At 49.2% G+C, this 14,129-nt stretch overlaps 2 protein-coding genes across 2 annotated transcripts in view; one reads left to right on the top strand and one right to left on the bottom strand.

Annotated features, from left to right (window-relative positions):
• Window positions 1-300: 300 nt before the first annotated feature.
• LOC135806529 (oligosaccharide 4-alpha-D-glucosyltransferase-like) lies at window positions 301-10,331 on the top strand. The gene is made up of 3 exons (XM_065320722.1): window positions 301-938; window positions 6,655-7,806; window positions 8,577-10,331. The coding sequence occupies exons 1-3, from the start codon at window positions 585-587 to the stop codon at window positions 9,960-9,962; spliced, it is 2,892 nt and encodes a 963-aa protein (XP_065176794.1). The 5' UTR covers window positions 301-584; the 3' UTR covers window positions 9,963-10,331.
• LOC135806530 (uncharacterized) overlaps window positions 10,197-14,129 on the bottom strand; it is a 22,153-nt gene continuing 18,220 nt past the window's right edge. The window contains exon 9 of the mRNA XM_065320723.1: window positions 10,197-11,512. Coding sequence (XP_065176795.1) covers window positions 11,173-11,512 — 340 coding nt within the window. The 3' untranslated portion in view covers window positions 10,197-11,172. The remainder of the gene's footprint in view (window positions 11,513-14,129) is intronic.

Below are 14,129 nucleotides of genomic sequence, written 5' to 3'. Positions count from 1 at the left end.
ACTCCATCGATTGAGCGAAACGTTTATCGAGACACAACGTTGTAGTGTCGACTTGACCGCGATCCGGAGACATGACCGGCTACAGGGCTAGCTAGGGTAGAATAATCTACAAGACTCAGAACTACAATGACAATGTAGTCATTACTTCTGTCTGTTCTGCGTAAAGCCTACTAAAGGAGGCTACTTTTTCTTGGGGGAGTCGAGGAGGCTACTTTTTGGGGGAGTCGAGGAGGCCTGCTTTTTGATTCTACATGTATGTGTAATGTAGTACTTCTGACAAGGAAAGGATGTCACATGCCATTTTGTAGGTAATGAAAATGTCTTGTCAGAGCAGACGTAGTCAACTGGATCATGCCCCTGTACCGCAGCATACTCCACTTGTAGTTTGTTGCGTGGGTCAACCTGGCAATGTTCTACTAGTATTAGTTTGCATTGAGGTAGTTTGGATTTGTCACACGCAGAACACATTTCGGAAATCATTAAAAAGGCCAGCAAAGGCCGAAACACTCTATCTAGCGACAGACGCAAAGACGGCTTTGTTAGTTGCCGTAGAGCTCGTACTGGGGCGTCGCTGTGCATGAACAATGGAAGCTTCGCTATTCGCAAGGTCCGAAAGTTGTGTAGCGGCGATTGTTCTGTATCTAACGTTAGCATGGTTTGGCAAGGCTTCGTCAGCAGCACTGGACCCAACTCCTGACCCTGCTGCGGTTGTAACGTCGGGCCAGGCTCGCTTCACTGTGCTAACGGAACATATTATTCGCATGCAGTTTGGCCAAGACCACGATGAGCCAACTTTCACGTTCCTGAATCGTCGAATGTCTGTGCCAGACTTCAGCAAAGCAATGCATGGTGACTGGCTGGAAATCAACACGACTGCCGTGCATCTGCGATATCTCACCACATCTACACAGGAAACTTTCAATGAACACAATCTGCAGGTCAGTCTTATTCAGTAGGCTCACCAAAGAGTACCCATTCCACCCAATGCACCCATTCGCCTCTCTGCTGTTCTTGCCGTGCAACTCTGCTCGTATAATAATTGCAAAATTCAAGAACAAACAAGTACATTGTGGTCCCGGTCTTGGTATAGAACTGATAGGCACTGCGGCAGGCTTGCTCAGTTGCTGTTGTCAATCCCGCAGCTATCTCTGTAGCCAGGGTTTGGTGCCATGAAGTAGGAAATCAGTGCTTGTGATGCCATTCGGGTTCTCATTACTGTACCTGATTACAAAACAGCCCTACTGTTGATGTAGTAATCACATGACCTGCATAGCGATGGCACACATCCAGAATCCTATAACCAAACAGGGCCCCCGGAACCGGTCCGGTTGGTCAGGTCATCACCAGACCAACTTGTTGGTCACCAACGCATGTTTACTGCTGGGGAGTTATGTGTACCCATCATATCATACACAAACTGTATGAAAGGCTATGGTATGGCCGGACCAATAAAAACGTGCTCAGTCTGGCGGTCCTGCCAAAGAAGGATTTGTAGAGAGTGTAGACTACAGGGGCGTCGGAACTGGTGCGGCAGGTGCGGCCAAAGCCGCACCAATAATTTTTATCTTGTGATTTTTGAAGCAATGAAATATGGGCCATTAGGGCCCCAATTTCCCTAAACGTTTCCCGGGAGGACCCTCCATCCATACATGGCTGCCCCAATGTCAAATACCTTCCGACGCCCCTGGTCACTACAAGGCTACTGACAACTGTGGGTGCATAGCACACGGGCCTGGCCCCCGGTATCTCCCAGCCCGGCCTGACTTCCCCCATGCCCATGCTGTGTGTATTGTATCCGAGATGATCAGTAGCAGAACGGCAACCAGGACTATACTCACTGGAACAGAGACAGTGTGAGGATGCTGCTGCTGCATCCATGACTTATTGAGTCAGTGTGACCAGCGTAACTAGTTACATACAAATACAGTCTGTATCGGCTATAGCGTATCCTTTTGATTTCCGTGATTTTATCACTATAACCGATGCATCACTATATGCGATACGATCGATTTTTTCTTCGATCGACACATGAAAGGCAAAGAAATACTTCCAGCATAGCGTTTTGACAAATGAGCATGCTGCATAGTTGACAGTGCTAGTGCCCGCATTTCCATAAAAAAATTCTGTTATGTACAGTCATGTACATGTATCACTATAAAAATAAGCAACGTGAAGAAAGTAAAAAATAGGGCCTTTGATATTAATGCTACATGTATTTTAAAGTTATCACTATAGCCGATAATAATATAGTGTGTTATGCATGTTTTGATTCTTTGTTTCCATCATAATATCCGATATATCATTACATCCGATAATATTGGTTATAGTGATATTTTTACTGGATAAAATGCGTTTTGCTTTTGATATTTCGTACCAATATCACTGTAGCCGATATATTCTTATATCCGGTCACTCTATAGCCGATACAGACTGTACAATTCCTACTTGATTTCAAACCTATGCAAAAGTTTTCCAAAAGACGTTACGCAGTGGCACCTGGCTAATCGACGACATATATCCAGCAGAGAGTAGCCACCACCACTGACAGAACGCTGGATGGACTGTCTGCAAGCATTCTCCAGTCGAGTGCTGGTGAGCCAGCCCGGAAGTCGTCCGCTGCACACGTTACAATGTATGCACGAGATGGTTGGCTACTACGATCGAGAAACTTCTGGCCAGGCCGGCTGTACTGCAGGAAGTGGCGATTCCGTGACACTGACGACTCCTCGCCAGCAGGAACTGATGACTCATCGCATGACACTGACGACTCCTCGCCAGCAGGAACTGATGACTCATCACCATCAGGAACTGATGACTCATCGCCATCAGGAACTGGCGAAAGAAACCAGGCAGTATCTGACACCAACGAGCTATTTCAGCCAGAAATCGAAGTAGGAAACACGCTAGCGGCAGCAAAGGATAGCACAGCCAACCAGCTAGACTCTCTGCCAGGCCTCACACCCCGTGGAAAGGCACGGAGCCATGAGTCTACGATCTCTCCGGAGCACCCTGATTCCAAGAAAATGGACTCATGAACCCGCATGCCCAACCATTCTTCCCGCGACAGAAGCCGGCCACCCAGGGACCATTGTTCAAATTACTGCTAACAAATGCATTTGGCCTGCTGAGTAAATTTGGAGAGTTTCAGCACACAGTTATGTCCACCTGCCCGGACATTGCAATCGTCACCGAGACGAAGCTTACCTCTGAGAAGTGTACAGCAATGGATGTCACGCTACCTGGCTATTCACCCCCAATCCGCCGAGATCGTACAGCGCAAGGCGGTGGAGTCGCCGTCTGGATACGTTCGGGCCTCGCCTATAGCCACATGGAGCAGATAACCTGCGGTGACCTGGAAGTCATATGGCTTACAGTGCAACTGCAAACAGGGTGTCGTGTTACAGTGTGTGCCGCTTATCGGCCAGGTTCATGTGCAGATCATGACATCTCAATCCTGGAACATATTGACAGCACAATCGATCGAGTGCGACAGCAAGGCGCCAAGCTCGTAATTGCCGGGGACTTCAACGTGCACAACAGCAGTTGGCTTCAGAGCAGCAGGACGTCTCTAGCCGGCGAAGCCGCTGAGGATATGTGTGCCCTGCATGGCCTCACCCAGCATGTGGCAGAACCAACCCGCGGAAACAACACTCTTGACCTGATAATGTCCGACTTCCAGGAGCCAGTGGAGGTAGATGTGCTGCCTCCTGTTGGTAAATCAGATCACGCTGTAGTTGTTGCCACATTCCCCGCTCGAGTGCAGCAAGAGAAGCGCACCCACAGAACTGTTTGGCGCTACAACCAAGCAGATTGGAACCGTCTCCGCTCCCACCTTAGGAATACCAACTGGTCTGACATCATAACGGATGACCCGGACACTTCTTGCCAGCAGGTGACTGCCACGATATCCAACGCCGTCGCCCAGTTCGTTCCGTCAAAGGCAATGACCACCAAGCCATCAGATCCAAAGTGGTGGACCCCGGAGTGCACGCGGGCAATGGCCATCAAAGACAGGCATTGGCGGTCCTGGAGGCGCTCCCCCCAGGACGTCATACTGAAGCAACAATTTGTGACGTCTGTCAATGAGGCTGTTGCAACCCTCTTCCGAGCCCGTCAAGCTAAGGAGGACAGCCTACGCCGCAGCTTATCAAACGGGTCCATGCACAGCAAGCAGTGGTGGACAAAGCTCAAGTGTGCAAGTGGCATGGGGCGCCATACAGATATACCGCTGATTGCTGACGCCGATGGCCACGAGTACGCAACAAGTGCAGAGAAATCGGAGGCATTTGGACGCTTCTTTGCAAAGAAGTGTAGCATCCCCGGCGACGATATCTCCACTGCTGATCTCCCTCCCCACGACTTGCCCACATCCCAACCGATCAGTACCATTCACTTTCGACCTGAAGCAGTGCGTCGAGTTCTGGCTAGACTGGATACGTCAAAGGCATCGGGACCGGATGAAATATCTGCCCGGGTGCTCAAGGAGTGTGCCAAAGAACTAGCTTCACCACTGTGTCAGCTGTTTTCCCTCTGCTTCCGGCGAGGCATTCAACCCAAGATGTGGAAAACGGCAAACGTGGTTCCTATCCACAAAAAGGCTTCGCGTTCTGTGCTCAAGAACTACCGCCCTGTTTCGTTGCTGAGCATCATCTCGAAGGTGATGGAGACTATTGTGAACAGCCAGGTTACAAACCATCTGGAACACCATCAGCTCCTCACCTCCCACCAGTTTGGTTTCAGGAGAAGATTGGGTACATCTGATGCTCTGCAGGCTCTGCATCATGCCTGGGTTAATGCTGTCGGGCGAAATGGAGCAGCTCGTATCCTCGCTGTTGATATTGCTGGGGCATTTGATCGCGTGTCCCATGTTGGTGTCCTCCATAAGGCACGTAATGCAGGAATCACTGGGCCACTCCACACATGGCTGTCGTCGTACCTGTTATCACGTTCATTACGATGCTTGGTGGGTGGCTATACGTCTACCCAGTACCCCATAACTGCGGGCGTTCCCCAAGGCAGCATACTCGGCCCGACACTGTTTTTACTGTACGTAAATGATGCACCCTCTGTTCTGGTGGATGATGCCCAGCTGGAGGCGTACGCAGATGACACCACACTTTACTCCATTGTGTCGAATGGCAGCGCGGCAGGTGCAGGGCACTCACTGCAACTGTCAATCGATCGGCTGCATAACTGGGGCCAGAAATGGAAGATTGCATTTGAGCCCACCAAGTCCCAGGCAATGACTGCAACGCTCCGAAGAGCTGACTTGCACCTCCCGCCAATCATGTTTGGCGGAATACAAGTCCCCGAGGCAAACTCGATCACCCTCCTAGGCGTCCTCTTTGACCAGAAGCTGTCTTTTGGGGAGCACCTCCGGTCTGTTGCAACCCGGGCAAGGCAGCGACTTGGTCTTTTGCGCCGGTCAGCTCATCTTCTCCCTCTGGCTGGGCGCATAACAGTGTACAAAGCATTCGTCCGTCCGCTGCTGGAGTACGCCCCACTTATCTGGATTGGAGCGTCATCCAGCCACCTCAGCCGACTGGACCGAGTCCAGCACAGGGCCCTCGGAATCATCGGTCCGGGAGCAATCCTGCCTAGTCTGGCAATCAGACGGACAGTAGCTGCCCTAGCTTGTTTATACAAGCTACAAGTAATTACGGGCCCACCTCAACTTCTCGCGGTTCTGCCAGCTCGCCGTCAGCAGTCGGCCAACCCGCGAACCCGGAGCGACCATGCCAGCGCTGCTGGCCACCGGTTTCAACTGGACGCCAGCCTGCCAGCCTCTACCCCGTTAGTCCTGAAGCGATCATTTCCCCACTGTGTGCTCCACCAGTGGAATGCATTGCCCTGTGATCTGCTCCTGCATCCTCCCCATCGCAGCCGAATGCAGGCATTCAAGACGCAGGTATACCGCTACCTGCGCGCCGAGAACTGGATGTGGGCTACTGACTCAGTCTAAACTCAGTATCTACATGTAGGTATTGCTCTCTTTTTCCTTGTTTTCTCTACTCTCTGTCTCTCTCTCTCTGTCTCTGTCTCTGTCTCTCTCTCTCTCTCTCTCTCTCTCTCTCTCTCTCTCTCTCTCTCTCTCTCTCTCTCTCTCTTTCTGTCTCTCTCTCTCTGTCTCTCTCTCTCTCTCCGTCTCTCTCTCTCTCTCTCTCTCTCTCTCTCTCTCTCTCTCTCTCTCTCTCTCTCTCTCTCTCTCCACACTATACTTTTCGCTATATATTTTTCAATCGTTTTTGTTTCTCTTCTTCTCCCGATTTTCTGATGCGTGAAGTAGGCGCGGATGCCGAGACCATTGGTCGGCGGAGCCTGCAGCACCTCATCACCACCGCTGCGTTGCATTTGCAGCCCCATTCAGTCAATGTCTTGTTAGTCTGTTGTTTTGTCATTTCCTGCTTCTTTCTTCTTTTACGAATTGGGTGCGTGGTTTCAAGTAAAAAAAAAAAAAAAAAAAAAAAATAGGCAGGATCCAAGGCCGGCGCTGTAATTTGTATGTGCGTCGTGTGTGTGGACCGGCTAGTATGGAGTAGCAAGCCAGAGCTTGTTATACCAGTCCACATCCCTAATTATTTTATGCACCATTTTCGTTTTTTTTTAGTTGACTTTTTGTGCTGTCACTACTTTCCCCATTCTGTATGTCTGCAGGTAGATGTCCTGAGCACCAGCAGAACATGGATGCCAATACCAACATTCAACATAACTCTGCAAGGTAACTTGCTGGGTACAGCACGTACCTTGGATCATAACACGGGTGCCTCAAGTATGGACCTAAACTGCTTGACCAACAAAGTAGCTGATCTTCACTGCACACTGGCAGTTATCTCCCAGTGGGGATATGTCGTAATTGATGACACTGGCAGACCGAGATTTGACCATGATCCAGACTGGCCTTGGCTAGATCAGCCTGGTATTCCAGCACCTACAGCAGATCAGTGCGACATTGCCAATACATCGCGCAGAGACTGTGGCTACGTAGGCATCAGAGAGATTGACTGCGTCGGCAAAGGCTGCTGTTATCACGCCAGGCACCACCGCACAGGCGAGAATGGTGTACCAAGCTGCTTCTATGCAAGAAATGCCCAGCAAGATCTTTACTTCTTTGGGCATGGTCTGAATTACACACTGGCATTGAAGGAGTTTACTGATCTTGCAGGCAAGATCCCAATGCCACCACGATTTGCATTCGGCCTAATCTACTCCCGATACTGGGCATATAGTGATTTTGGTGAGATGGAGATTGTGAACCAATTCCGTGATCACAGCCTTCCGCTGGATGCAGTTGTTAGTGACATGGATTGGCACATCACCTTCTATGATAACGTCAAGGATCAGGCGGGGGAACGGCGTGGCTGGACGGGATTCACCTGGGACAAACACCTCTTCCCTGATCCCAGCGGCTACCTGAAATGGTGCAAAGCACGTGGTCTGAAGAACACACTCAACCTTCACCCGGCATCGGGTGTTCAGCCTTGGGAGGATCACTACAAAGAGATGGCAACTGCAATGGGAGTGGATCCAACGACGAATATCTACGTGCCATTCGTTCCAGAGAACAAGACGTTTGTCACAAATTGGAACAAGATAGTCCTAGGTGCCCGAGAAGAGGAAGGTATTGACTTTTGGTGGCTGGATTGGCAGCAAGGTGAAGGCTGGATTAACATAACCGGTGTCAACCCGACATTCTGGCTCAACTATATATTCTACACGAACCCAAATCACTGGAACGGAACAGCCGGCATTGACCAGAGAGGAATGCTACTGCATCGCTTTGGAGGCCTGGGAAATCATCGATACCAGGTTAGTAATCATTGTCACGAGTTCTACTAAGTTTGTACGCTCATACCTGGTTTACCCAGGCGGTCCGGGACCGGGCACTGCCGGTAACTTTGAAATGTCCGTAACTCCGAATCACATACATTTAGATGGGGAAAGGCCATAGATACATGTATGACATATGACGTCACTATTTCCGCAGAAAGTGACAAAAGAGTAGTAATATTTCCACTGTAACTCGCCCGAAGGGTGCCCGGTAGACCGAAGTGCCCATAACTTCAGGGTCCGGATAACAGGGGTATGAGTGTACATGTACATGCTGGCACATGTACTACTCCCTTCATCCTCCTATCCGCCCGATGTGTGTTCATGCCCTCTTATAAAAGTAAAGAAACTGGTCCTCACGCCAAAGACTGGCTACCATATCTAACACTGGTTAGAGCACAGCTGTGTGCCTATGCATGTCACGAGTCACCAATGGTACATTCATCATTGCAGCCTTGGTATTATTCATTTTGAAAGTTAATGGGGGAGGGGGGGGGGGGTATATCAGTGATGCAATCATCATGGCAATGGATGCGGCCTTTATGTTTGACAGGTACTTACAATTTGCCTGGGTTGGGTCTACACATGTACATGCATACGGGCTTAACTTGGTAGGATGGTAAACTACATGTATCTGGGTGGTGATGATTGATAACCAGCTTACCAAACGTATGCCGACAAGCTCGGTTGGAAAGTTTGACGATTGGTCATGCTTTGTTTGTTCTTTGCGTACAACCATGTACATGTAGGTTGGGTTTTCTGGTGACGTTCTGCCATCCTGGGACTCATTGCATTTCCAAGTGTATTTCACAATCACAGCAAGTAACGTAGGCTTTGGGTACTGGAGTCACGATCTTGGCGGACACGTGGGGGTTTCCCCTCCAGAGCTCTACACCCGCTGGATTCAGTTTGGCACTTTCTCGCCAATTTTCCGCATACACGCCAAGAAGGACAGCACAATGTGGCGCCGGCCATGGCTGTATCCACCAAGGAACTATGACATTCTGATGAAGTTCTTCTTTCTGCGAGCGTCTCTTGTGCCATACATTTACACGGCGGCAAGAGAGGCGTATGAGAGTGGTGTGAGTCTAATGCGACCTATGTATTACTCCTATCCTGACAATCCACTCTCGTATCAGTACGACCATCAGTACATGTTTGGTGACAGCATACTCGTTGCTCCCGTCACCGTTGCTATGGATCCGCAGTACAATACTTCACGCAAGGCCGTTTTCTTGCCGTTGGGTTTGACGCTGGTGAACTGGCAGAGCGGTGAAGTATTCCATGGTCAACACCAGGAGGAGGAGGTAACACGGAACTACACGCTGAGTGAAACACCAGTGTTTGTGAAGGCAGGCACCATCATTCCAATGACACCTTCGTCAGAAATGACCTTGGGATCTGCAAAGCAACTGCCTCTCAGGCTGAGCTTGTTAGCCTTTGTTGCTGGCGGTGCAGCAATGGCCGGACGCGGACAGGTGTACGAGGATGACGGTGCAACAAACTCATACAAAGCAACAGACTTCTCGCAAACAGCCTTCTCTTACACCGTACAGACGGAGACCTCCACAGCAAACACTGTCCAGTTTACCGTTGGAGCCATGTCTGGCTCGTTTCCAGAAATGCTGACGGAGAGAAGTTACAACATCATCCTACGTGGTACATGGCCCGCTAGCGATATCACACTGAACGGTAAAGCACTCTCGGAAGTGCAATTTGATACTGGCTGTCATGACACCACAGGCTGCTTCTCCTACGACGGGTCTCAACTAGCCGTTGTTATAACGACATCAAGCCTTCCAGTAAATGTCACCCATACCGTAGTAGCTAGTTTGACAGCAGCAATGCCATCTGCCATGCTTCAAACAGACTTCACCGGGCGTCTGGCACGCCTGGCCGAAGCAAAGCAGCTACTTGATGATCAGTGGGGTATACACACGGTTCACCAGCAGCAGTACTACTCATTGCTGCTTGCCGCTCATGCTGGAATCCGCATCACATACTCACCTGCCACCGCTCACGCTGAGCTGGCTGGCTTTGAACAGCTTGTTACTGCGGCTAGATCGGAAGTGACAGCGCTGAGTCTAGCTGACAGTGGATACCTGAAGAGTACTGTGCTGGAGTTACTCTCGTAACTACAGTGTATGCTGACACCCAAACATACACTACTTCAGAGAAGTATTACGTGATACATAGATCATTTTTACACACGCACACACATGCACGCACACACACACATGCACGCACGCACACACATGCACGCACACACACACATACACACACACATACACACACACACACACACACACACACACACACACACACACACACTCGCATACATGGGTGCAGCACCAAGACGAGGTTTCAGACAAGTTAAGCTCACTCTGTGAGACGTGCTCAGACGTTCAGAAGAATGCATTGCCAATGCAAGTTACTAAACTATGAACAACTTAGAATTTCGCCTGCTTAGATTTGGTGTTGAAAGTTGAAACCCATGACACTGACTGAGAGAGTTGAGTGAAGTGCCTGAAAGCTTTCAAATAATAATAATAATAATCGGCTAGAGTGCAATTACTGAAGTACAAACTTGAAAAACTAATATCAAGAATACCGTTCACGGCGTTGGCCAGACAGAAGTTTGGCATGGCATTAGGAATTTTGGAAGGGGTGCGTTGGGAGTCAAACCAAAATTGTAGAATGTGCTCCATGTACTTATTACCAGAAAGTCGAATGGGAAAGTGAAATGATCAAAATTAGGTGATACCCTAGAAGTGGTCAAGTGTGGTCGGATGCACTAGAAGTGGTCAAGTGTGGTACAGCAATTAAGGCTTCCACTTGTTACTCATAGAGCAGACAAAAAATCGATAAGATACAGCCGTTATGACGTCTGAAATCAGCTTGCATATGCATACACCATGGCTTTGCCTGGCGCTCAAGTCTTCGGACAACCACACAATAACATACCAAATGTCGACTGCGTGGCATGGTAAAGAAATGGAGAAGGGTGTATGTGTGTGTGTGTGTGGGGGGGGGGGGGGGTAATAGGGTCATACCAGCAATGTTATACTGCCTCCTCCTCCCCCCCCCCCCCCCTCAGGACACAAAATTACTAATAAAAAAAAGCAACATGACCCTATGAATACCTGTATGATTGTTCGCAATTCAAGTAGGTGCAATGTACCTTTCCATGCCTAAGGGGCCAAGGCCCAATGAATGCCACTGACTGACGTCATCACAGCCCGTTCTCGAGCCATTCCATCACCTTCAAGTTCAAGATATAATACGCCGGTCCTGCTGCATGATAAAGCGTTGTTCCATGAATCAATGCATGTCCAGATGACTAGTTCATGCATCTGCAATTTGATTCCTCTGGATGGTAGCACCTGCAAACTGCAATCGATCATAGATCTCCTCTGCATGGTCATTGGCGGGTGATCCAGCTGATCCAGCTGGTGGTCTGCCAGTCACGCTAGGGTTGCTGAGTATGTGTATTGGCCGTGGTGTTGTTGGCACTGGAGGAGCAACGCCCCGACCAAACTTGCCGCCACTGCTGGGCTTCTGCGACGTGGACTTGAGACCATGTGCCTTGCCGACGTTGAGGAGCTTTCTATGCATGTGCTGGCGTCGCCTGCTAGCCTCTTCCAGCATGTAACCAGCTCGATGAGCACGACTGTATCGACGCCGTCTGTACATGTACAGACATACGTTCACACAAACAGAATGAGGATCGATTCATGACAACATAAATGTGTTTTTGTTTCAATTCTCTGCCTTTTCCTTTATTCGTGTATTTCTGCTCTGTCACGATTATTTAAACTTTCCTTTCCATCAAAATCGATAATATGGACAAAATGTAATCAAAAGAGAGCCTTTCGCAGCAAGGATATAAGAGCATACCAGCTATTAAAAGAGCTAGGTTTTATATTTTCGAGAGGACATTGAACTTTAGCTATACAGGTGTCCACTAGCAGTCGTATACCACATTGCCTGCCTGAAACAGCTCTATACAACAATGGGAAACAGAATTTGATATAGTGGAAGGTTACAACACAGTTGCATTAAAAAATTAAAAACAATTAAAGCGTGAACATGTAGCACGAGGATAAACTATGAGAAAACAGTACACTGGTACAATCTAGAACGGAAATATAATGATTCACAACTTTGAATGCCAGCGTTATGCTAGCCAGTATGTTGGTAGAACTGTTCAACATCTGAGCGTATGCATCAAACAACACACTCGATTACACTTTTTGCCACCAGACGCACAAAAGAAACGGCCGAAGCGGGGCAGACTCTCTAAGAACCTGCTCCCCTCGCCAATGAAATACATGCCATCTTCAGTGGCTTGTCCTCCTCAAACTGAGCCTCATGGCATCCTTTTGGATACCAACGGCAATGCAAAAGCAGCAATGCAAAAGTGGCGGTGGGACCTCAGTCAACACTGACTGGGACGAACGCAGAAACTTTGGAGTCCAAAGCAACGGAGAAGTCTAATGGAAATCGAGGTTGGGGTGGAGAACGTAATGAGCCACAATCATTCTGTTCAACCGCCAATGAGACCACCGAGTCGAGTACCAACTGAAGGACAACCACCGGATCCTCCACCCTTAACGCTTGGTGTGTCCGCTGGTTCACAGGAAACAGTGACAAGAATTGTTGTACCGGATATGAGTCACTACCAGTAGTTGCGGAGAAGGAAAAGATGCCACTGACAATAACACCACAACAGACTACAAAGAAGCCAGGCCGCTGGTGGCCTCATCATGTTGTGGCGACTGTTAAGGTACAGCTCACACCGGCTGAGCCTCCGCCTCATTTACCGACAACAAGGGAGACGGATGAAGTGGAAGAGTCAACATCAGCGGCACTGCGATCATCAAGAACACCAATGGATACCACAACGGAACATACAACGTCGGGCCGACCAAGGCGATCTACAGCGAATTATGCCAGGATCTACACCAACAAGCAAGGACGTTGGCAACATAGACGGGACGCAAAATTGATGGTGTAACAGTAAGAATAGTATTACTTGAAGTAATCAAACTCTCTCTTTTCTGGGCTAACCAAGATCTGAGGCGAAACCCTCGTCGTTGGCCGGCTTCATATTATCCATAATAATGCTGCAATGTAGAGAGTTATATTGGACACCCTGCTGTATTTGGAGTACGGTGTATGAGTTAGAATAAGGATGTGGAGAAAGATGTCAAATGAGGTGTGTTCCTACAGGTTAATAGATTGTAGAGTAAATAGGCATAGGCTAGCTGCTCGTGATACATGAATAATCCATTTGAGGATCATAATACAGAGCATGCAGAAAGAGAGTAAATTATGACACAGCGACATTCGAAAGCCAAAGGGTATGGGAACACCGAGCTCTAAGTCCATTCCCGTCACACTTTCCCCCTTCACAAGTCGCAAGCAGCCAGCTTGCGACGACCGAGACATAGCCACCTCCAACAGCTGGCCAGTAGATGCGTCTGGATAACCGAACACTGTGAATGCGGCACGTAAGAGTTGACGGAACGTCCGCAGGAAGTTCACGTGAAAGGTGCGAAGTCGCGGTAAGGACCCAGGTCCAATTCATAATGGACGCTGCCTACGTTGCAGGTGACTGTAAATGGCCCTTGCCACATGGCCTCGGGAGTGTTGCTGGGCTGCATATACCTCGTCTGGGCCCTAGTCATAGCAGCGAGCGCCTCTGTCATACTGACCAACCACCAAAATCTCAATCCCTTGACAAGACATGCAGAATCCCTCGATTTCTCTCAAAATCCCTGGATGGAACAAAAAACCAAGTGAAAAGAGCTGTTCCTCGCCAAAAAAACGTTCGACGGCATAGACTCGGCAGATCTGCGCACAGCACAGTTCGACCCTGCAGTGCAGTTCGATCAGTCGGCGCCCGCCTAGCGCGCCTGTCAATGCAGATCTTGCAGGCTAGGCCGGTCAGGTCTTGAAAGTGTTGTGCACAGTTCGAAGTGCGAGTGCGCACCGTAGATCTACATATTTTTGAGAGAAAAAAACCCAGGACATTCGAGGCGAAGTCATGGAGTTTTCAGGAACATTCTGTATCAGACGAAAATGTTACTTTTCTGGGAGTTTGCTTGAAATCCCTGGCACCCCGGGAGTATTGTTGATTTCCCGGGATTTTCCCGGGAAAACCGGGAGGGTTGGCCTGTATGCTCTGTGTGAGGGGGAAAAGCCCCCGTGACGAAGAGTTGAATGTCTGGTACATCCCAACCAGTGAGCACTTGGCAAGGCAGATGGGGTGACACTGCAGCCTGCACGTAATATGTGCT

Source organism: Sycon ciliatum, chromosome 1 (genome assembly GCF_964019385.1).
Source record: "Sycon ciliatum chromosome 1, ocSycCili1.1, whole genome shotgun sequence".
NCBI classification, from domain to species: domain Eukaryota; kingdom Metazoa; phylum Porifera; class Calcarea; order Leucosolenida; family Sycettidae; genus Sycon; species Sycon ciliatum.
Note: the sequence above shows the minus strand (reverse complement) of the source record. Positions and strands in the feature narration are given on the sequence as shown.